Source organism: Onychomys torridus, chromosome 19 (genome assembly GCF_903995425.1).
Source record: "Onychomys torridus chromosome 19, mOncTor1.1, whole genome shotgun sequence".
NCBI lineage: Eukaryota > Metazoa > Chordata > Mammalia > Rodentia > Cricetidae > Onychomys > Onychomys torridus.
Window position 1 is genome coordinate 28,233,027 of NC_050461.1, and position 22,555 is coordinate 28,255,581.

A 22,555-nucleotide genomic window follows, 5' to 3' on the forward strand; every position below is an offset into this window, starting at 1 on the left:
TATATTCACTCATAAGGTATTGAAGGATGGCCATATTGTAGACCCAGTCCATTTTGGTGTTCTGTGACATGTGAACATCAGAGTGGTATCATCAGAGTGTAAGGTTAAGGTACAGTTTAGAGCACAGAAACCTCTAAGATATTTCAGATTGTCAGTATCTTAAATAGTTTACTGTAGTCAGCAATCAAAAGTAATACTGAAAAAACTGTGTGTGTGTGTGCATGTGTGTGTGTGTGTGTGTGTGTGTGTGTGTGTGTGTAAAATTATTTGACACATCTAAGCCTTGGGTATAAATAGCTACAGAGACCTGATTTGAAAGAAATTACTGGGTCTCTTAATAATTACCATGGAAGCAGGCAACTGAGATACTTAGAAATTATGTGCACAGTTTACTTCTAAAAAGAATTGTCAAAAATCTAAAGTAAAAACAATCCCATTATTAATATTTCAGAAGAATAAATCAGACCATTAAGTACCTTGGTTAGTATTCTCCAGGTCATTACTGCCTTCTGCAAACAGAGTTTTAAATGGTCCCAATGGATTCTTCACTTTTCATGCTTGTGATGCCAACACTTGGAAATTTAAAAATTGTGTAACAGTACTTGGAGTTCAGATTCCACCATTAATTCAACTTCTTGTTGCCCCTGGGGGAAAAAATAAAATGCAGAGCAATTCCAGTGTTATCTCCTGCTATGTTTTTCCCTGGCCAAACAAACATTTGGTGTGTAAAATCCAGTGTGTTTATTAAAAAATTTAAAAAAAAATTCTCTGATCATTCCTGGAATGCAAGCACTCTAGTACAAGACTGTCCAGTGGTTCTCAACCTTCCTAATGCTGCGACCCTTTCATTCACTTCCTCATGCTGCAATGACCCCCCCAACCAAAAAGTTATTTTCATTGCTACTTTATAGCTGTGATTTTGCTACTGATAGAATCATAATGTAAATATCTTATATGCAAGGTGATGTTAAGCAACCCCTGTGAAAGGGTCATTCCCAAGAGGTTGGGACCAACAGGTTGAGAAACACCGCCATAGAGTGTTACTGCTATGCAAACTTAAACCTCATGCAATATCACACAGAGACACATTTTGATTCTCTGATTGTCAATACTAGATTACTAGCAGTTTTAACAAAAGAGAAGTCCTAATACATAGAGAAACAAAGCTTAAGCCCTGCCATTGTGCTCTGAACCTTGTATTGCTGTTAAAGAAATGTTTAACATCATCCAGTCTACTTGTTTTTGACAATGTTATGTCCGCAATGAACACCTCAAATCCATCCTGTTGTGTCAAAGGCATCTACAGTGTCACCCATGTAAGTTTAGGTTATGCTTTGGAAGGTAGAGCAGTTTGGGCACTTCCATTTCATTTTATTGACCATAGTGTGTGATTCTGTGACTAGCAGCCATATATCTGGTGATGCCACATAGGAAAGCAAGTATTAATTCTGTCTTAATGTTTCATTGGCATCTTGAAAGTGTTACAAAACAGGTATATAACTACTGAGTAGCTAAGTACTCCCCACCCCCTTTGTTTCTTAATTAGCATATTGATCTAAACTGAATCCATAGGATCAAGCTTATTGAGACAGAATACCAGTTCATCCCTCTAGAAATCATTGCTGCATACCACACGGTTTCAGAAAATAAAATACAGACAAAACTGTAACTTGCAGAGGCTGAGGATTCCATTAAAGACTTTTGGCATCAGAACCTTGAAGATACTTCACATAACTGTGTATTAACACTTTTGTGTCATCACACATAACGGGGGCTTTAATAGGACCAAATACAGCTCTCTGATTTCCATTTAATGGAAAAAGTAATAAAGTTTAATTGTGTACTTGAGCACAGGGTGTCATTGCCGGTACATCTGATCAATAATTCATTGATTGCCTTTGGCTCAAAGTAAAATCTGAAAGGAAACTGTAGCCAGTGGGGAGTTTATCTAACTCTAACTTCATCATCTCTATTAATTATGCTTTTCCTAAATCTGGACCATTAGGCGACCAAAGTGACAGCAGATGGCGAGCAAACAGGACAAGATGCTGAGAGGACCAACACAAGAGCAAAATCCTTAGAAGAATTCATTAAAGAGCTTGTCCGCGATGCTGAAGGTACTAGAAAATCATGTTTTAATTTTTAGTTTTCACCTACAGTCAAATTAAAGGAAGGGATTACATGGGACTGGAATTCCTTCGTAATAAGGTGTCATTTCTAAATTCAAGTCTTAGGTTTGAAGAGTATTTTGGTTGAGATATTGGGGGTCATGATTGTCTGAAATCTACAGCATATGGAGCTAAATGAGTGGTCAGTGGCAGTTGATTAATTAATGATTATGGGTGTAGAATAGGCATCAATTCTAAGATGCTTAAATAATTCATTGAAAACCTATACTTGGCTATTTTTCCAGTTAAAGCTATCGACAATTTGTTAATCCTTTCCCTTTAAAAGTTATTTTTGTAATTCCATTTGGTACATGAGCACTGCTTTTTCATTCCTCAAAATGGTCCTTCAAGTTCTTGGTACAGGTTGTGAAAGAACATCTGTTGCTCGGGATTTGGCTGCACAAGTTCACCAGAGGCTGCTTGGCACGTAGTTCACAATTCCCTAGGAATTAGTTCTTGGCATCTCCCAGTATGACTGAGAATTAAAGTGGAAGTCACTTCTTTGGGCAAAAGCCCAGACTAAGAAGTCCTTAGCACTTCAGTCTCTATAAATAAATGTTAAATATGCATGCATATTAAAAAGGTTCAAAGAGTGGCTTCTTTTCTTTAAGAAGTTAAACATCTTTATTGTCTACAAAGCTGTGAGCTTTTGCAATTTTGCTTTGTGATATAGAAAAATAGAGAGACTATGAGCTAAACCTCAAGGCAAATTCTGACAGGTGGTCCAACATCAATGATGACTGACTCCCCTATTACATGGAGGAACAGTGTTTTCAGATGAGTCTGTTCTGAGGTAGAACACGTGACTTTCTCTAGCAAAATATCTGTGTGTTCCATGCTCTGGTCCATGAAACTGTTATGTTCTGCCTGGCATTATTTTCCATTGATGTTATTTGAAAATACCTCCAAACAAGAGATGTATGACAGAAAGCTGCTTCCTTCCACATAGATCTCTGAAGGTAACCTTTCCCATCTTCTGTCTGAAGTTTCAAACCCTCACCACCCCATAACCTCCTAGTAGCTCATTTTAAAATCATTTCAGCTTTGGTTTGGGGGTCAATGCTTGAGAATACTTGCCATTCGTGCAGAAGATCCAGATTGGATTCCAAGCATCCACTCAGGCAGCTCAAAAACCTCTTGTAACTCCAGTTCCAGAGATGCAATGCTCTCTCCTGGTCTGTAAAGGCATCTGCATACACGTGGTATCCATACAAACACTCAAGTTGTGCATACATGTAAATAAAATAAAATACATATTTTTAAAGCCACTTGTTTGTAAACATAACTGCTAATACACGCTTTAGTGGACATCAGTTCATCACTGCTTACTCTCTTCTTTGCAATGACTCCCCCACCCCTATCCTTACTCCCACCCCACAGAGAGACACTAATATAGCTGTTAATTTGGTCAACTTGAGCTTTTTATGGTCTGGATCTTACAGTTTGTACACCACACAAAGTCACTGCTAGGGACAGTGTAAAGATAGCATTTAACCACATCTATGGGTCTGTACACCAGAAGAAAAAGCATTGTCCATCATGAGAGGTAGCTCTTATTCCCTACATTATGCATTGGTCAGATGACCTGAATACGTCTGTGCAGGGACAGCACCATTTTCTAATTCATGTAAGGTGTTGTGTGGGATAGTTGTACGAAATAGGAAATAGGAACATGGCTCATTTCTGACAGCAGACACTATTTGGTATAATTAACGCAAGTCTCACAATTAAAGTTCAAATTTGTATATACCAGAAATATACTAAATTCTAGCTGAGGTATTCTATGAGACTGGCCACAGAAGACTTAACAGTTTAGGGAAGAGGGGAGAAAGGAAAAAGAGATGAGGAGGGAAGACAAGAAAGAGAAAGAACAGGGAGCAGGGAAAGAAGTTGCCTAAAATTAAATAGGTTATCCTACAGAGCCACACTTTTTCCCTTCACCTAAACTTCAGGTATGGGGGTAATCAGGAGTCCTTTTGTATTTTACTAGTGGCAATAAATTGCTGTGGAAAAGCGAATGCTTCGGTCCGGCATTTTGTCTGTTTCAGTTTTGTTTAGATAGATGAAATGCTCATCTATCATAACGTCTCCCATTATGAGTCATGGCCTCTTCACAGACAATCAACTTCTATTCAACCATAATGTATTTTTATATCTACTGTAATTTTATATCCACTGTGCCACAACTCTCAATCAGCTCATGAGTGAACTGCATTTTATCTCATGGGTTAGAATTAATGAAGGACAGAGATCAACCCCATTAGTGTTTATGTCATGACTTATAGCAGAACTTAATTAGTACTAGGCATCTTTCTTGTCTGTTTCCCAGAACAGACTAACAAATTTCCTCCCTGATAAACTTACTCATAAGAGGGCTTTTCAGATTTAATATGGAGAACATATTTGCTTCCTCCAAGGTTTGTTTTGTTTTATGGATGCTGCCTACTTCCCTTAAGAAGACTCCATTTATTCTGTGCTGTGCATCAGCTGCTGTTGTGATTTGAAGCTGATTTAGGGTATTTCAGAACAAACAGTATGGCATGGCTTTCTATCTATAAACATTTCCCTTATTCTCATTTTTTTTCTTTTTCTCTGGTTTCCCTTATATTGATTTTACCTTGTGTTTAAAATATTTTAATTATCATAAAACCCTCTTCTGAAATAAGATCAGAATAAGTAGAGTCAATTCAGGAGGCATATTTTGCAATTCTTTTCAACTCTGTAGGAAATGTATTGAAAGGGACACTATATACCTTGGAATAAAGGATTAAATAATGTATTCATCTTTAGTTTAAATTCTGGTTCCACCTACATAAGCTGTAGAAGGATCAAACCTTGTCTGCTCAACTAGCTTTCTTCCCAGTGCTGGGGATTGAGTTGAGGGCCTTGTGCATGCTGGGTAATATGGGTAATATTCTACCACTGAGCTCTGATCCAGCCCCTCTTAATTACAAATGATATTTCTTTCTCAATGCAGCATCATGCTATTGCAGCCATTTTGGGGTAGCCTGTTAATTTCATTACTTCTTCACTTGCTATTTTAATTGAAAAGATGTGACATATACATTCCCAAAGATGCAGCTAAGGTCTGTGTTTCTTTATCTTCTTTCTCTGGCTATTCTTTTCCTAGCAAATTCTTCTCTGCAGAGATGTATCTTTGAGAACAGACTATAAAAGGCATTGTAAGATGGCAGAGGCCCCATCTCGGCCTACCTACCATCACACAGGAATTATGTTTTGCATTAAGATTTCGGAAAGAAAATGAATCATTAGGCCTTTAGCTGTGACACTCAGGAACAAGTGTTGACTACAGCAACTTTCTAACGAACACATTTAGAAGGAAAGGGGGTGATTTGGAAAGAGCAGGTGAGATATAGTCAGCTTCTTGCACTTCTCAGTGTTCTTTACACCCAGCAGGCATCAGAAACTTCTGGAGGACTTGGTCAAACACAAGATTGCTGGTGCCTGGCTCCCAGACTCTTTGTCTCAGTCAATCTGTGGTGGGGCCTGGGAATCTGCATACCTAAAAAGCTCCAGTATGCTGCTGGTACCTCTGGATAGGGTACCACATTTCAGAGCCACCTACTCAAAGCCTACCCCGACTGCTGTATGCACATGAGCTGGGAGCTCTGCCCAGTGCAAATCTGAAAAAAAAAAAAAAAACTGTTTAATAAGGAAAGTTCAAGATTTATCACATCTTAAAGAGGTCTCCAGATAAACCTCTAAATGTTAGAAAATACCTCTTGAGCAGGCCAGACTCTTCTTCACTCCAAAGATTTTCATGGGTAATATTATAGAAATATATATTCAACAGACAAAGAGCTTGAGAAAATATCTCCCTTCAACTCACCAAATTAATATCCCATAGAACATTCAGAAAACGTGAGGCTAAAATGAATGATAGAGCTATGTAACTATTTCAATTCACTAAGTTTTTAAAGTTTTATTTGACAGAGAATTCTTTTTCCAAATGAAATCTTGCCCAGAACACCAACCTATCAAGCAGTTTCTTGGCAGAACAGACATCATTTGTAGAGTACTTGAAGCACCTGGAGAATCCTAATATACCAAAGAGCACAGCTTGAAACCCCATTTACTGCAGAGTAAACACAGACTTCGGGATGGATGTTACTGCTGAAGGCATGCGTCTCTCTGGCCTAATCCGCTCCCCTCCTCCCTAAACTGGTACTCCTTCTCTCCTTTAAAAGTTGAAGATGAGGGAGTTGTAGAAATGTGAAGGCAGGTCAGTGTTCAGTGAGTGCACGGCCGATAGCATGTCCATGCTCAGTATTCTAAAACCGACTGGATATGACTGGTTAACAATGCAAAAGATCTTGTGTGTTCAGCCACAAGGTGTTAACCTCTGCCTCTCATAGTTTTTACCTGTCCCTGAAGAGAATCTGAATCTCTTCTTTATTTATATGTCCTCCATTGGAGGCTAGACACATAATGATTTAATTACTGTGGTTTCTCAAAAGAAGTTTAGTGTCCCATTTTCCTCTTTGTTGCTGACTGTCACTGGTACCTGCCTCTGGTTCTCAGCAGGAACACCCAGAAAGTGGTAAGTTTTTCATGAGACATTTTCCTTACCTAATTTACAAAATTTGTCTTACCCCCAACAGCTGTAAATGAAAAGGCTGTAAAACTAAATGAAACGTTAGGAAGTCAAGACAAGACTGCAGAGAGAAACTTGCAAGAGCTTCAGAACGAGATGGACTGGATGCTGGAAGAACTCAGAAGTAAAGATCTCCAAACCCAGAAGGAAAAGGCTGAGGATGAGTTGGTGTGAGTAGATAGATGTTCTGGGGCCTTTTCATTTGATCAATTGAATAGTGTTATTAAGGGTTAACTACATTTCTACCCCATAGGTGAGCAGAATACGGTTTCCTTTCTTCTCTGGGGATGTTTGTTATTATTTATTTTTCATACTTTCATTTAGTTCTACCTACTCTGCTTTAAAATTAATTAAAAGCCTGTTTTTCATATATATATATATATATATATATATATATATATATATATATATATATGAAGTAAATGAACTTCTTTTGGTGTTACCTTTCATAAGTAGGCCAATAGGCTTGCTTTCCTAATTACTGCTGTTACAAGTGTTGGAACTATCAATAAGCTTAAAAGGCTAGAGGTGTGACTTGGCTAGTAGCACTTGACCTTGATCTACAACACTACATAAACTGGACATGATGACACACCTACAATTCCAGCACTTGTGAGATAGAGAGGCAGGAGGATCCGAAGTTCATGGTCATCTTTGGCCCCATAGCAAATCCAAGGCCAACCAGGTGTACATGAAGCCCTGTCGCAAAGGAGGACAGAGAGAGAGAGGGAGGGGGAAGGGAGGAGAGGAGAAGGAGATTCAGAAGGAAAAAGAAAAGATGTGCGGGGAGAAGGGGAAAAAGGAGGAGATGACCACCTAATTTGATAAATGATAAATAAGTCATACTTTGCGAGGCCATCATTAGTTTGCCATTTTAGGAAATGCTGGCAACTTAAGTCAAGGGCTTTCAAGATCGCTGAGTTGTAAGAAAAAGTAGAGTAGATTAAAATTAAGGGGCTTGGGGATTTAGCTTAGTGGTAGATCCTAGTAAGTGCAAAGCCCTGGGTACAGTCATCAGCTCCAAAATATAAAAACAAAAAAGACAAAACAACAAAATTATGGTATTAAGCTAGCTATGCAAAACCCTGGTGTGGTGATATTTTATTTGTGCTTTAATAAATAAAGCTTGCCTTAGAGGTCAGGGAAATAGGAACAGCCACTAGCCAACTTTACCTTACCACGTCTGCAGCTTCTAAATGTGAGCTACTTCCTGTCTACCCATGCTTTTATGTGCCTTGCTTTTCTGCCCTCTCATTGGCTCTTAGCCCAGCTACCTCACTTCCTTGTCACTGCCTGTCTGTATAAACCTCCAGGTCTCTATGGTTGGTACTGGAATTAAGGTGTGTATCACCACGCTTGTCTCTGTTCCCTAGTATGACCTTGAATACACAGAGACCTTGCCTGGTAAGTAAAATATCAACACACCCTGGGAGTTCTAGATACAATTACCTAAGCAAACAGTCACTCCTCACAGACAAAGAAAGTATTGCATTGTGTTGGGACAGCTGGCATTTTGATCTGTTTGTCTTTATATATGCAGCAAAACAAAACTTATCCTTTCATCCATCACACTGTGACCATGTTATGATACCCCTAAACAAAAGTATAAGCTTCCTACTAAACATAACAGGTGTCTTTTCAATTTTAATCTAAAATTCTGCCAAAATCCGACACCAGTTCACCTTGACTTAGTGCATAGTGAATCTGTTGGTGTGTTTTCACATATATTTAACCTTTTTGTGTTAGCATCTCCTCATAACATAGCTTAATATAAGTAAACCCTTATGATGTACACTTGGGAACTGGGGGTATTTGCAGGGCAGCAGAAGGCCTTGCAAAGAGAATAAACAGGCTGGTTGGAGAACCCAGAGCCCAGAATGAAGAAATGGAAAAGGACCTCCGTGAGAAGCTGGCACATTACAAGGACACACTTGACGATGCTTGGGATCTACTGAGAGAAGCCACAGAGAAAACACGAGATGCTAATCGCTTGTCTGCTGCCAATCAAAAGAACATGACCATTTTGGAGGTGAGAGCTGGGAGCTTTCTCCTCCTTGTCCTGGGAATGGGGAGAAGGTTGAGCACATCTAGAATAGTGAAGTCGGCATAGGTTTGCAAAGGTCAAGACTGTGAGTCTAGGAGGTCTTCTAAGAAACAAAACAAAACAGTGTGTGTGTGTGTGTGTGTGTGTGTGTGTGTGTCTGTCTGTCTGTCTGTCTGTCTGTCTGTCTGTCTGTCTGTCCATCCGTCCATCTATCCATCTGCATCACCCAGACTATGGCAGGTTTGTAATGATGGCCTGGAAGAAGCTTTTCCCTGAGAGACAGAGAACCTCCATGTCAATGACAAGTATGCTACCACCTAGAAATCCAGATGGGATCAAGCCATTTCCCAATGCTACAACAAGTACATTATAAGGGAACATAGCTGATTGCTTAGTCCCAGTGTCATACAATTTTGCAGTTCACCAACCTGATTGACAAACTGAGTTCAGAGATGTGGTTACAAACAATCACTACAGTTCCCTCTGCATGTGTGGAAGCTGAGGATATATATGAGAGACCCGAGAGACCCGATCAAGGGACCCTTCATTCCCTTCTTCTCTGGAATGTGTTCATGGACAATGACAGTTTTAATGGGACTAACGTGACAGATGAGTCTGGGTTATTTTCCCTCCTTCCCCTCACCATTTACCAGTGTGCTGCTGAGCTTAAAACAAACAAAAAGGTTCTTTGCCGCATCCTTTTTTCCCTCCATCCCTCTGCCCCTCCCTCACTTCATTTTTTTTCGTCCTTCCTTTCATGCTTTTCAGTTTCTTCCTTGATCATAACATGGACAATGCTTAGGTCCTCTGAGAGTGCATTTAGTGTACACAGCGACACAGAATTGTGTTTGGTGCTTAAACACCTCTCTCTCCATATACAACCCAACTCTTGCTGTTGGTTTCCCAGCGGATCTGAAGGATGCAGGAAACCCACAGCTCTGCTAATGTGGAATTTCACAAACAGCAATAACTCAATACCCCAGCATTGCACACAATTTCTAAAATGTTTGTTGAGTGTCACTGACAGAGAATTAAACCAGCCACATGTTTTAGTTCTTGTTCTTTTATTTGATCTGTTTTCCTTTGGGTCTAAGCAAAGTAAATTAAAGGAAAACTGGGGGAGACATTCCCTCTTCTGGGATGTAGCCCTGTGACAGTGGTAAGAGACTGAGGAGGTAGACATGCACTGTAAGTCGTGTATCTGCTCTTAACTAATTTGGGGACCAGTGACACACTAGCAATAATCAAGAGAAAGCAGTCTCTGGAGAGTCAGAAAATGCTGAGGCTGTCCTGTCACGGGCTCCATCATGACACCCCAGTGCCATAGCTTACCCAGGGGTCGATCTCTTCATTTTATGGTAGCAGTTTAAGAAATTAAAATTCCCCGTGTGGAAAGCCTACTGAGTATTGGAGAAGCATTTCAGAAAGAGTTACCGCGGCACACTGAGGGGGACTTCAGCTTCTCCTCACATCAGTGATGTGTAAAACCAAGCGCTGTCATTCTCGGGCATGCTGGCAGACACTTGTGCTATGCTGTCAGCCCTGGGGTTCCATGTCATCATTTTTGTATTTTTACTTCCTATGCTGTGCTATCACATAGGTAATAAAGGCTTGTTTAAATACTTTCTGGATGAGATAGATGAATTAAGTCAATTATCATGAATATAGTGGTTTTTGTTTGTTTGTTTGTTTACATTGGTAGAGCTACTAAGATTGGTGCCAGTCTAGTCTTAAAAAGTGCCGCTTAGGGCCATTTGAGATGGCTCAGTGGATAAGAAAGAGCCCCGGTGCCAGAGCATAAAACACAGAGTTTAATTCCCGGACCCCTTGTAGTAGAAAGAGAACCCTAACTCCCATAGGTCATTTTCTAACTTTCACATGTACATTTACACACACACACACACACACACACACACACACACACACACACACACACTGTAAAACAAGAGTTGACAGAAGAATTCATTAAACAGACAGTACCCACCAGGAAGTCGTGGCACATGCCTATAATCCCAGCTCTTGGTTGGCAGAGGCAGGTGGGCCTCCATGAGCTGGAGGGCCCCCTATTCTACAAATTAAGTTTCAGGATAGCCATGGCAGGTACAGAGAGAAACTCTGTCTTAAGAAAAAAAAAAGGGGGGGGGAGGCTGGAGAGATGGCTCAGCTGTTAAAGGCTGGGCTCACAAAGGAAGGAAGGAAAAAAAGAAAACGGACAGTATCCATGATTCATGGGTTCCCCTGCAGAATCTACATAGGCTGGCCTATGGTGTTACCTGGTATCCATTCCTAAGATCCTTGGATTCACTTACTGGCCACATGGATTTGGAAACAGTGGGCTATAACATACAGAGCAGATTTAATATTGAAATGGCTTTCAACTTTCATTGTACTGTATCTACTATTAAGGTAATATTAAGATGCAAATATTAATATTTGGATAGTTGTTTATTTATTTTTAAATGGCCGGCTAGTAACCTTGTTCTTAAAAATATCCTCCAAAGCTGGGGATAGTGGCCCACACCTATGATGTCTCTACCTGTGAGGCAGAAGCAAAAGGGTAATAAGTTCCAAACTATACTGGCTACATAACAAAGCCTCATCTCAATAGACAAAGAAAACAAAGCAAATCCTCCAGTGACTCAGACACAGCCTCGATTCTAAGAAACTCTGATGTACAACAACTCTGATGACTTTAATAACCTGAATCTACTTGGAGGTACATACAGGCAAACAAGCAAACCACTCTGAGCACTGCTATAGTGATATTTTATTTTTACTGAAATGTGATTTTATTTGTATATTAATAAAGTTGCCTTGGGGTCAGAGCAAGCCATAGCAGAAGCTGGGCAGTGGTGGTGCACACCTTTAATCCCAGCACTTGGGAGGCAGAGCTAGGCAGAACTCTGTGTGTTCAAGGATACAGCCAGCATGGCGACACACGCCTTTAATCTCAATACCAACCATAGAAGACCTGGAGGTCTGTACAGACAGGCAGTGACTAGGAGGTCATGTGGCTGGATTTACAACCAATGAGAAGGCAGAACAGAAAGTCTATATAAAAGACAGGACACAGGAAGTAGCTCGCTTGCAGAGAGGAAAGACAGAGCAGCAGTGAAGGGTAAGGTTTTCAGCTCTCATCTATTGCTCTGACCTCTTGACTTTTAACTCTGCAATTGGCTCTGTGTTTCTTGTTTAACAAGACAGTTATATCTACACAATGCAGTGATTACCATGGAAGTAATCAATGTGGGTAGGGGTAGCTTACCTGCCCCGGCATAGAGATGCTGACACTTGTTCTGGGCCCAGAGTATAAGTACCATCCAGTGGAAGCAGAGGTGAGGAACATTTCAGAAACAGAGGCAGGCACATGAAAAGAAATATAGGAAAAGAGGAAACGTGTGACAGAGAATTCATGATTGGTAGAATTGGAATAGAGTACATGTGATTGAATGTTGGCATAGATAGCCAGTGGGAATAAGCAGATTCCAAATCTTGAGTTACAAGAAAATTGGGTTATGTCACTAAAGAGTTTTGTCTATAGCTTAAACATTATAGGAAGCAACCAAAATACGGACTCATCTACTAAAATACATGTTAAAGGGTTGGTTAGGGGCTCCTGTAAACTGAAAACTAAGCTTTGTGTTATTAAATAGTGTGATTATAGGCCAAGAGAGTAAACTGACCTAACACTTCAGTGTTGAGCAAATCTGGCTGCTGTTGGTAACCCAGTCATTTCAGATGGAGTATGAATAAAAACTAACTGAATCAAACTTATAATATGAAAAAAAAACCTAGGTAATGTATCATTTCCCTATATTTAATATTATAATTTCTATTAGCTAGGAGGGTCAACAAAATATTTGCAAACATAATGGCACTACACCCAAGATTATGAGAAACTGATAGACGGGAGAGGAGAAGATGCACTACAACATGCAACTGTGAAGGTACAAGACAATTGCAGGAAATGTCAAGTAGAGCAGGCCAGCTCATTCACAGGCTACATAAAAGTCAGTAGTGAAAGATGGCTCTGCAAATGCCATTTGGAATGAGATCACAGAAGGCTCTGAACATAAGCTACTGGTGGTGGCTGAGTTAAAAGGAAATTTCTAGCCATTGAGAGGAAATGGTGAAGGATCAGGTGAGCAACCCAGTGAAGCAAAGGGTATGTCCTGAACCCTCTGCCCGTGTCCACTCTTAGTACTTGACTGAAGAAAAGATTGCAAGAAAGAACACTAACTTACTACATAAAGGTAGATAGGGACATGGTGTTTGCAGGTTCCTACAAGAGCTATCCGATAAACCACAGCAAAAGAGAAGGGCAATAGTTATCCTGTAGGGCTCTGAAGCGATGAAGATCTAACTAGAAAGCAAAGGTAGGAATATAATCAACCTTGATATCTAAGCAGAATGAGTTAACTATTATGTTATGGAATACTTACTATTTTTATTGAGAAATCCATGAGTGTGTGTAATGTGTGTGATCAAAGCCATCACCCATTCTCTCCCCTGCAATTCCTTTCCATACACCCACACTTGCCCATCCCAACTTCATGTGTCTCTTTATTTTCACTCACTGTGTCCATTTAAAGCTACCAATATGTGCATAGATACGGGGCCATAGGCTAGAGCTCAGGTAACCTACCAGAGGCTTCATTCTTTAAAGAAAAACTGATCTCCCTCCCACAGGAGCCATTAGTTGCCAATAACTCCTCAGGGGTGTGACTTCATGAGTTCTCCCCAACACTAGCATAATTTTAAAGACTAACTGTCTCTATAAAGGGTCCTTCCTTTTTTGTCTGTTAAACACTCTGAGCTTCCAGTCCATGTATTCCATATCCCACATCAATCTTTATTCATTCCTTTTTATTTAAACATTAATGTCATGATTACCTAAGCTGACATATTAATCTAATAATGCTCTTTCTCCTTCTGTGTTAGCTATCTTGCCACTGCTGTGGCAGAACAAATACAAAAAAAAAAGGTTACTTAGGTTCCATCTGTCAGTGGTCTCCCGCCATGACCTATTCGTTCTGCTATTTGCTCTCTATGGCACAGCAGAACCTCATGGCAGGAAGATCACCATAGAGGAAGGATGGTCACCTTGTGGTGTCCTGGAAGGAGGAAGGTAAAAAGGGAGGAGGAGAATGAGAAAGAGGGAGACTCACCTGCTAATTTTTCACTTTCTTGTATTAGTGATCCACTTGGCCTTTGTTGAACATTTAAGATCCATACCATAATACTCTTCCAGAGGTGTCATAAATATATATATCTTCAATTCTGATTGGATCCTCTGAGCCCCAAATGGTAGCCAGCACAAATATAAAAATATTTTTATTAATCAATAAGAACAAGAGAATGGCATAAAGCAAAGAGAAATCAAAATTTTCTCTGATTTCTCTGGAGCTCCAAACCTCCATATTCCTTGTTTCAAAGCTAGAATCTATCACCTATTCTGAAAATCAGGCACCTTTAAAACTTGTTTGCTCTCTCTAGATCATCATTTGCTTTAGTGCAATAAAAACACACACATTGTGACGCTTTCATTCTAGTTGGCTCCTGGAACAGATCCAATCAAAACTGTAAGCAGATACTCTCTAGTTTACTTAAATGGAAATAGATGTAGTAGCTCTTTATTTAACACACCATTGGCATAGTACTTTCTAAAATTATGTATACAGTGTTCTGCCTGCATCAATGCCTGCAGGCCAGAAGAGGGCACCAGATTGCATTACAGATGGTTGTGAGCCACCATGTGGTTGCTGGGAATTGAACTCAAGACCTCTAGAAGAGTGGCCAATGAATGCTCTTAACCTCCGAGCCATCGGTCCAGCCCTGACATAGTATTTTAAATGGCCTTGGTGTATTACTACAAGCAGATCACAATGGAAAAGAGCACTTTTGAATTTCTGTGTACAATGTACCTTTACATACATTTATACAAGAGCTAGGGGCTGAGTGGCTGTTATGTAAAGAGATCCAGACCCTTGGAAGCGAAGACGTGACTGGAAATCAGTGACACTGGAATTCCTCCTGGGATTTTTGTCAAAGAAGTTGCAATCACAAAAAACAAATAATCCACTGAATCTTCCAGAGACACAGCAGCTCAATGAGCTGCATCACACACAACACAAGCCATAAGCTTCCCTTTCATTCATTCATTTAACACTATTCACTGGGGAAGTTCATAAAGGTACTAGAGAGACAGGGCTGCATAAGACTGTTTCTATGAGATTCACACTGTAGTGAAGAATATATTCTTTGTTCTAATTAGCAAGTATATGAAGTGGTTAGAAGCCTGGACATGTGAGACAATGTATAGAGTAATGCTGTGTTGGTGTATAATGCATGATCTGCAACTGGCACTATGATTCTTCCTTGTACATTCTATGCATCATCCATCACGATGCACAGTTCAGCAGGCTGTGTCTTTTCAGTGGTCCCTGCACATGCATCTGTGATGTCTTTATTTCTCTGATGTCCATTCCATAACTGATGATTTTAGAACCCCACCCCACCCCACAAAAAAAAAAAAAAACTAACCAAGATGGATCAATCTTTATAAAAAATGAAAGTCATTTATATATCTATAATTGGTGGAATACCCCCACAGATTAAATTTTAAAGGAGCCTTAAAAGGTGACTCAGTTGACAAAGTGCCTCCCACACAAGCCTGAGGACCTGAGTTTACAGCCTCAGAACTCACATAAAAGCCATATGTAGCAGCCTGTGTCTGTAGCCTCAGTAATGGGAGAGTGCGGAGACAGACAGATCCCTGAGGCTCCTCAGTCAGTCAGCACAACCAAATCCTTGAGCTCTGTGTTCAGCGACAGAACTTATGTCTAACATAAAATGAGAATGATTAAGGAAGACATCTGTGTCAATATATGCACACGTACGTATGTGCACATGCACCTACTTGCAGATAGGCATTTACCTACCTAAACATGTGCATACACCATACACAAGAGCAAACACTCAGGTGCACACACACTCTTCTCTCTCTCTCTCTCTCTCTCTCTCTCTCTCTCTCTCTCTCTCTCTCTCTCCCTCTCTCTCTCTCTCTCACACACACACATGCACACATACACATATGCCATATGTACATAAAACACAATCACAAATACACTCACATTCATATACACACATATGCACACACTCACACACGTAGACCATAATTAAGCTAAATGAGAACTAAGCACCAAACTATCAATAGAATAGTTAACAACTACGCGGCATTTCTTCGTGCCTGGCAGTTAGAAGACCAATCTTTTTTGTGTAATTTCTCAGAAGCTGGGGTTCTTGTTACAGAGTTCATTCCGAGTCAGTACTTCCCAGAAAGAATTAAGACGAGACATTTCTAGCAAGCTTCTTGTTGAGGCCCGTGCTGCTGGTGAAGGAGCCACACTTTTGAGTAGTAGAGAATTATGCAATTTCTGAGAGGCCACATTGCTTGCTCAAAATTTTGTAGGTTTTTGTTGTTGTTGTTGTTGTTTGGTTGCTTGGTTTCTTGTTTGTTTGGTTGGTTGGTTAGTTGATTGGTTTGGTTTGTTTTTTCGAGACAATGTTTCTTTGTTTAGTTCTGGCTATCCCGGAATTCACTTTATAGACTAGGCTGGCCTTGAACTCACTAAGCTCCACCTGCCTCTTCCTCCCTGAATGCTGGGATTAAAGGCGTGCACCACCAGCACCTGGCCTAATTTTGTAGGTTTTTAAACTGGGATTCACCTCAGGATGGCAGTTGCTTGATGTGCTTTACCTAGTATGTACATAAAGATTAAGAGGAACACAGATGATTTTTCAGGTTGATAGTCAGGGAACTGGCCATGAGCAGAAAATATAAAGAAACATAGCCCAAAGGACTTAAGAACATGTGGTAGAGAGAACTGAAAAGATGTGTATGCTGGGAGCATGGAGAAGTGGTGGGTGATAAAATTAGGAAGCAGAGGTATGAAGCTAGCACTCACTCAGTGCAAATAAGAAACATGATTTCTGTAGTCTAAGAGACAGTCTTTTTGCAGCTCAGGATTCAAGGCCTGTTAGGAGGATAAGAGTAACACCTTTAAAATTTCTATTGAAGTGTATGTGTGTGTACTTGAATGCATGTATGTATATCACATACATGCAGGAGTGCAAGGAGGTCATATGAAGCATTAGATCCCCTGGAACTGTAGTTACAGGTGCTTGTGAGCCACTGTGTGAGTGCTAGGAACTGAACCTTGCCATCTGCAAGAACAGCAAGTGCTCTTAACTGCTGTGCTCTCCCTCAAGCCCCGCCCCCATGTGTCACACTTCTAACTACACTATGTTGTCTGCTATTCCTCAGTTAGTGCCTTAGTTCTTTCTGGCTGCTATCACAAAATACCAGCTCTATCTAGCTTATAAGCAGAATGAATCTATGTCAAATAGTCCAAGGGGCAGGGGTAGATAATCCAATATCAAAATACTGGAGGATTGGTGATTGATGAAGGTCTATTTGTTGGCTCACAAACTCCTCTCTTTGCTGTGGCCCTACAGGGTGGAAGGGTGAATAAGCTCCCCTGGGTCTCTTTTATAGGGGCACTGACCTCGTTTATGAGGTTTTTGCTACATTCTCCCATCACCTCCCAAAGGCCCCACCTCCTAATACTGATGCATTAGAGTGTTGAATTTCAGCATAGAAATCTGATGGAGACAGAAACGCTAAGACCACAGCACTGCAGTGACTCAGTTTCCTGCTCATTTCAAGTTGATGTACATGGGCCCTATAAAATCAAAGGCTTATAGGCTGCTCTGAACATCTTTTAAAAATTACATTAATATGAATATAAACTATCATTAGTGTTTATTTATATAAAAAATATATAAACATATAAAGTCCAGAGACTAACATTATAATTAATTACATTAAACATGTAGGGGGGATGAGGGTTGGCAGAATATGAATGAGTTTGAAGTACCAAGAAAATAATAGGCAAAGGCAAACTCCACGTGTAGGCACAGCAGTAACTCTCTCCCACTGATTTTCCTCATCTAGGCCAGGAATGAAGTACATGTAGCTTTGAGACAAGCTGTAAGTTCCACAGAGAAGTTCTCATCTTATGAAATCATCCATTAGGTTTATTCTTTCGAGGGACAGTTCCTTTTTCTTGAAAGATACTCTCTTTAAGTCCCCTTAAAAATCCCACCTTTTGAATTTTACAGTATTTCCCTAGAGTATATTTATGCTCATAATGTAACCATTGCTGTGTACATTCTGGAACTCAATACATTTTTCCAGTTTAATCTGACACACTAGGTGCTCATAACACATGCTCAGCACTTGCATTGTAGTTAAGATGGAGGTCCCACTTTGCTTTCGCAATCCTTTGAATTCTCTAGCAACTATCACATTGCTTTTCTTTGCCTGGATGGCTTTCTCAAATGGGAAGTAGAGATCCCTTGTACATGTTCTGTGTTGAAGAGTTCTTAAGAGGGTTGAGCAGGTAAGTTAAATCATTGTCATCTAGCCAAACTGTTGATATCATACACTTTGTTTGTGAATCTTGTGTTCAGACAGCTCAGGGGAAATAGGAGCACACTGTAGAGATGGGCTTTCCCCAGATGCTATTGTAATATCCTTTTCTTCGCATGCTGTAGAAAAAGAAGGAGGCTCTGGAAAGTGGCAAACGACAAATAGAGAACACTTTAAAGGAGGGCAATGACTTACTTGATGAAGCCAACCGACTTGCAGATGAAATCAACTCAGTCATAGATGTGAGTATTGAATAAACCTCAGAATGAAGAGAAAGAAGAGGGTGACAGAATTCCTTCCCATGTCGGCAACAAAACTCAGTAACAGAAACAAGAGCCTCTATTTGTTTTTTTTGTGAGAATATGTTATTGTAGTATAGTGTTGTGGACACACCCATCTATTGGTAACAATTAGGACCTAACATTATTGGAGTACTCACTTATGCAAGCTTGTGGGTTTTTTGTTTTTTTTACTTATTGTGTTGAACAGGTCATTCCTTGTTCCTAGGCCAGACTCACCATCTGTTTTATTAGCTCATATAGCATTAGTTAAAAGAGAAACAAAAATCTGCAAGCAAACCTTTGGCCTACTATTTCATCTGTTGCACAGTGATATGTGGGAATAAGGACACAAAGGATCTAAAAGGTCCCAATGATTGTCATTTCTTCATTTGTTGCCATGAAGTAACCTTACAAGAAAAACAGGCTTTTCATGATGTCAATTGGCTTCATAACATTCTATGTTTTTCAATTTAGATGACTGCTTTTTTTCTGTTTGCTCTGCTAGTAGAATGAAAGTTTTCTAAAGGAAGAGAAAAAGTGAGCATGTGTGATTGTATGTCTGAAGGAAATGACCAAGTTCAAGGAGGCCTGGGTGCACTTGCTCTTAATGCTGTTTCTTCTCTCTCTGAATCAGTATGTTGAAGACATTAAAACTAAGTTGCCACCGATGTCCGAGGAGCTTAGTGACAAAATAGATGACCTCTCTCAGGAAATAAAGGACAGGAAGCTTGCTGAGAAGGTGTTCCAGGCGGAGAGCCATGCGGCTCAGCTGAATGACTCCTCGGCTGTGCTTGATGGGTATGCCATGTGTGGTTGGAAATGTCTGCATAGCTTGACACTCATCCAAAAGTTTAGACAAGCAGAAAGGGTAGAAAATCACTTTCAAGTCTCAATTTTTGTAATTATGAACAAAAGAGCCGCATGGCTTTTCTATGGAAGATCCTAATTAGGAGGATGTAGGCAAAGATTTCCTGGAAAAGCATCAAAAGTCCCAGTTAAAAGTGAATTCAACTATGCCTGGTTAGGAAATGAACATAGCCTTAGGCTACCATTACAATATTGTGTTTTGTTCTTTATTAGAAGGCAACCAGGGTTGTCTTATTAGCATTTTAAATAATATACAAACACATTCTGCTGCACATTTCAGTTTTCTATTTCTAATGCAATCTTAGCATTTCTCTGTTTGAAAATGCCTCTGAATGTGTATCCTTATAAACAGCTTTTCAGTCTCCTCCCTCCAGTAAGATACTGCACGCACTGCTCTAAAGTAACAGTTTAGTGCTGGATGGGGCACACCTAGAACCCCAGCACCAGGAAAGTGGATACAGGAGAACACAAGTTCAAGGCTAGCTTCAACTGCAGTGTGCTCAAGGCCAGTCTGGTCTCTAAGAAACCCTTTCAAAAATAAAAAGAAATATAATAAACTACAGCTCACTCTAGCTGGGATTATCACGTGGGCCAGAAGAAAGAAAGCTGGAAAACAGGGTTTGCTTATTAAACAGAATTTTAGGTATGGCCAATTTACTTCCTCTATACTTTTGTGACTAGCACAAAAAAAAAAGAGCTATTCATCCTAGGAATAATTTTCCAAAATAAATCTATTTAATATGCACTACATGCAAGTCTGTGTTCTCATCTTTGATAATCATTGATGCAGAAAGAATGATGGGAAAGTCAAGCATCCCATGCACAATTAGATTTTTAACAAACCTTCCCCAATCTAGATCAAAGAATAGTAGATGAATCAGTGGCCAGTAATCAGCAGATTCCAAATCTCCCATTAGGGATATATTAGTCATGATTTGGTTTTTTTTTTTTTTTTTCTATGATCTCTTTATGCTTTCTGGGAAGTGTGCCTACTCTGAAGACACTGTTAAATTCATTTGATTAATGGGATACAAGTGCTCTGGAAACTGCAGTGCGCTTGACAAATAATGGGAAGTACTGTAGCCCTGCACACACTTGCCTGGTCACATGGTTGCAAAGGATTTAGCAGGCTATCACGGGGGGAGAGAGCAAGGGGGAGCAGAAAGAATGCTCAGTGGGTGAAGATGCTTGCCACCAAGTCTGAAGACCTGAGTTCAATCCCTAAAACTCACACAGTAAAAAGAGAGAACTGACTCTTTCAAGCTGTGCACATGTGTTTTAATTTTAGACATCAGCCATAGGTTCCCCTGTCCTCCCCCCTCCCGCCCCACCCCCACCTTCCCCCCAGTCCCTCCCCTCCATTCCCATGTCCTCCAGGACCAAGACACCCCTGGGGATTCATTTAAACCCGTGGATTCAGTACAGGCAGGTCCTGTCCCCTCCTTCCAGGCTGAGCATGTGTCCCTGTGTAAGCCCGAGGTTCCAAAATCTTAAAAGGCATGGTGGCTATATTTCATAGCAAGTCTAGAGGAATATAAGTTTAAATGGAACAACAAAACACGATACGATCAATAGACACATCAGTAGGGTTTGGAATTATCCTGCTTACATTGGCCATGATCCCACAGAAACTGGGTTTTTATGCCTTGGTTGTTCTTTGCTTGAGTGCTAATTCCTCTAAAATTCTTTTCTGGGTCTAACCTGACAGAATCCTGGATGAGGCTAAGAACATCTCTTTCAATGCCACTACAGCCTTCAGAGCTTACAGCAATATTAAAGACAATATTGATGAAGCTGAGAAAGTTGCCAGAGAAGCCAAAGATCTTGCCCACGAAGCTACACAGCTGGTAAGAAGCAGAGAGCATCACGTGCTAAGAATGGAAGTTGAATTCCTTTTTCATTGTACACTAAGCATGTCCCTCATCCTCATCCCCTCCTCTTCCTCACCCCTAATCTCTCCCATTTGTCTCCTTTGATTCCCCAGACAATTTCAACTCAACTTTCATTTTCTATGTACATGCATGATTTGTTTTACTATATAAAATTTAGATACTGTGAATGAGGAAAAACTTACAATATTTGCCTTTCTGGGACTGGTTTAATTCGCTTAATATTATTTCCAGTTGTATCCATTTTCTCCAAAACCACATAGTTTTATTCTTTGTGGCTGAAAAAAGAAATTCCATTGTGTCCGAGTGCCATATTTTCTTCACCAGTTCTCCTGTTGGAGTCTATAGCTTAGCTTGTCAAATATTTCTAAAATTAATTTTCAAACTGAAATGAGACATGGCAAACCTAGCAAAATGCAGTAGTTGTCATGAGTCTACTGAAAATCTCACACACACACACACACACACACAAAAAAAAAATAATCCAGCTTAAGTATTTTTCCCCTATCTGTTACCATAGCAGACACCCACCATTTACTATTGTCCGAGTTCAGAGATCACTGCTCAGTGCCAGGCAGATTGTGCTGCAATGCACAAAATTAAAATAAACAAACATAATACTTGACACAGAGAACTTTAATCACCTTTAGTCCAAATGGCATTGGTTTTGAAAAAGTAGCCTGAGAAAGAACCTCTGCTTTAGATTCCGTGATGTTGGGTTTGACTGACAAGTGCACTTTTCAAAAACACACCAGATCATCTGTTTCTAAAATATATAGACTATTTTCATGAGCTGAAAACCTCTATCTTTTGGTCATTGTTCAAAGTATGCGTGGAACCAATATTTTAGAGCTTTGGGATTCTAAGTTGGGTACCTACCTTTAGAATCTTTTTTATTAAGAGATTTTCTATTCATTTTACATACCAACCTCAGTTTGCCCTGTCCTCCCTCTTCCTCTATCCCCAGCCTTCTCCCCTCAACCCAACCCCATTCCCATCTCCTTCAAGGCAAGGTCTCCCATGGAGAGTTTAGGAACTTTAGCTTCAGTCAAGGTAGAAATTCCTTCACTGTGTAGAGCAACATTGTGTAAGCAATTTCTCCAGTAAGTGTCCCTCTGACTGCTCTGGGTGAAGAAATGCCTCATGGGAAAGACCTTGCAAAGTACAATGCTTAGAACAATCACTGAAATCATTTTAC

At 40.1% G+C, this 22,555-nt stretch overlaps 1 protein-coding gene across 1 annotated transcript in view; it reads left to right on the plus strand.

Annotated features, from left to right (window-relative positions):
• Nucleotides 1-22,555, plus strand: part of Lama2 (laminin subunit alpha 2) — a 577,324-nt gene that overhangs the window by 445,136 nt on the left and 109,633 nt on the right. Inside the window, 6 exon segments of the mRNA XM_036168737.1 lie at nt 2,006-2,117; nt 6,791-6,953; nt 8,602-8,812; nt 18,446-18,562; nt 19,236-19,399; nt 21,177-21,315. Of these exon segments, the coding sequence (XP_036024630.1) occupies nt 2,006-2,117; nt 6,791-6,953; nt 8,602-8,812; nt 18,446-18,562; nt 19,236-19,399; nt 21,177-21,315 (906 nt within the window).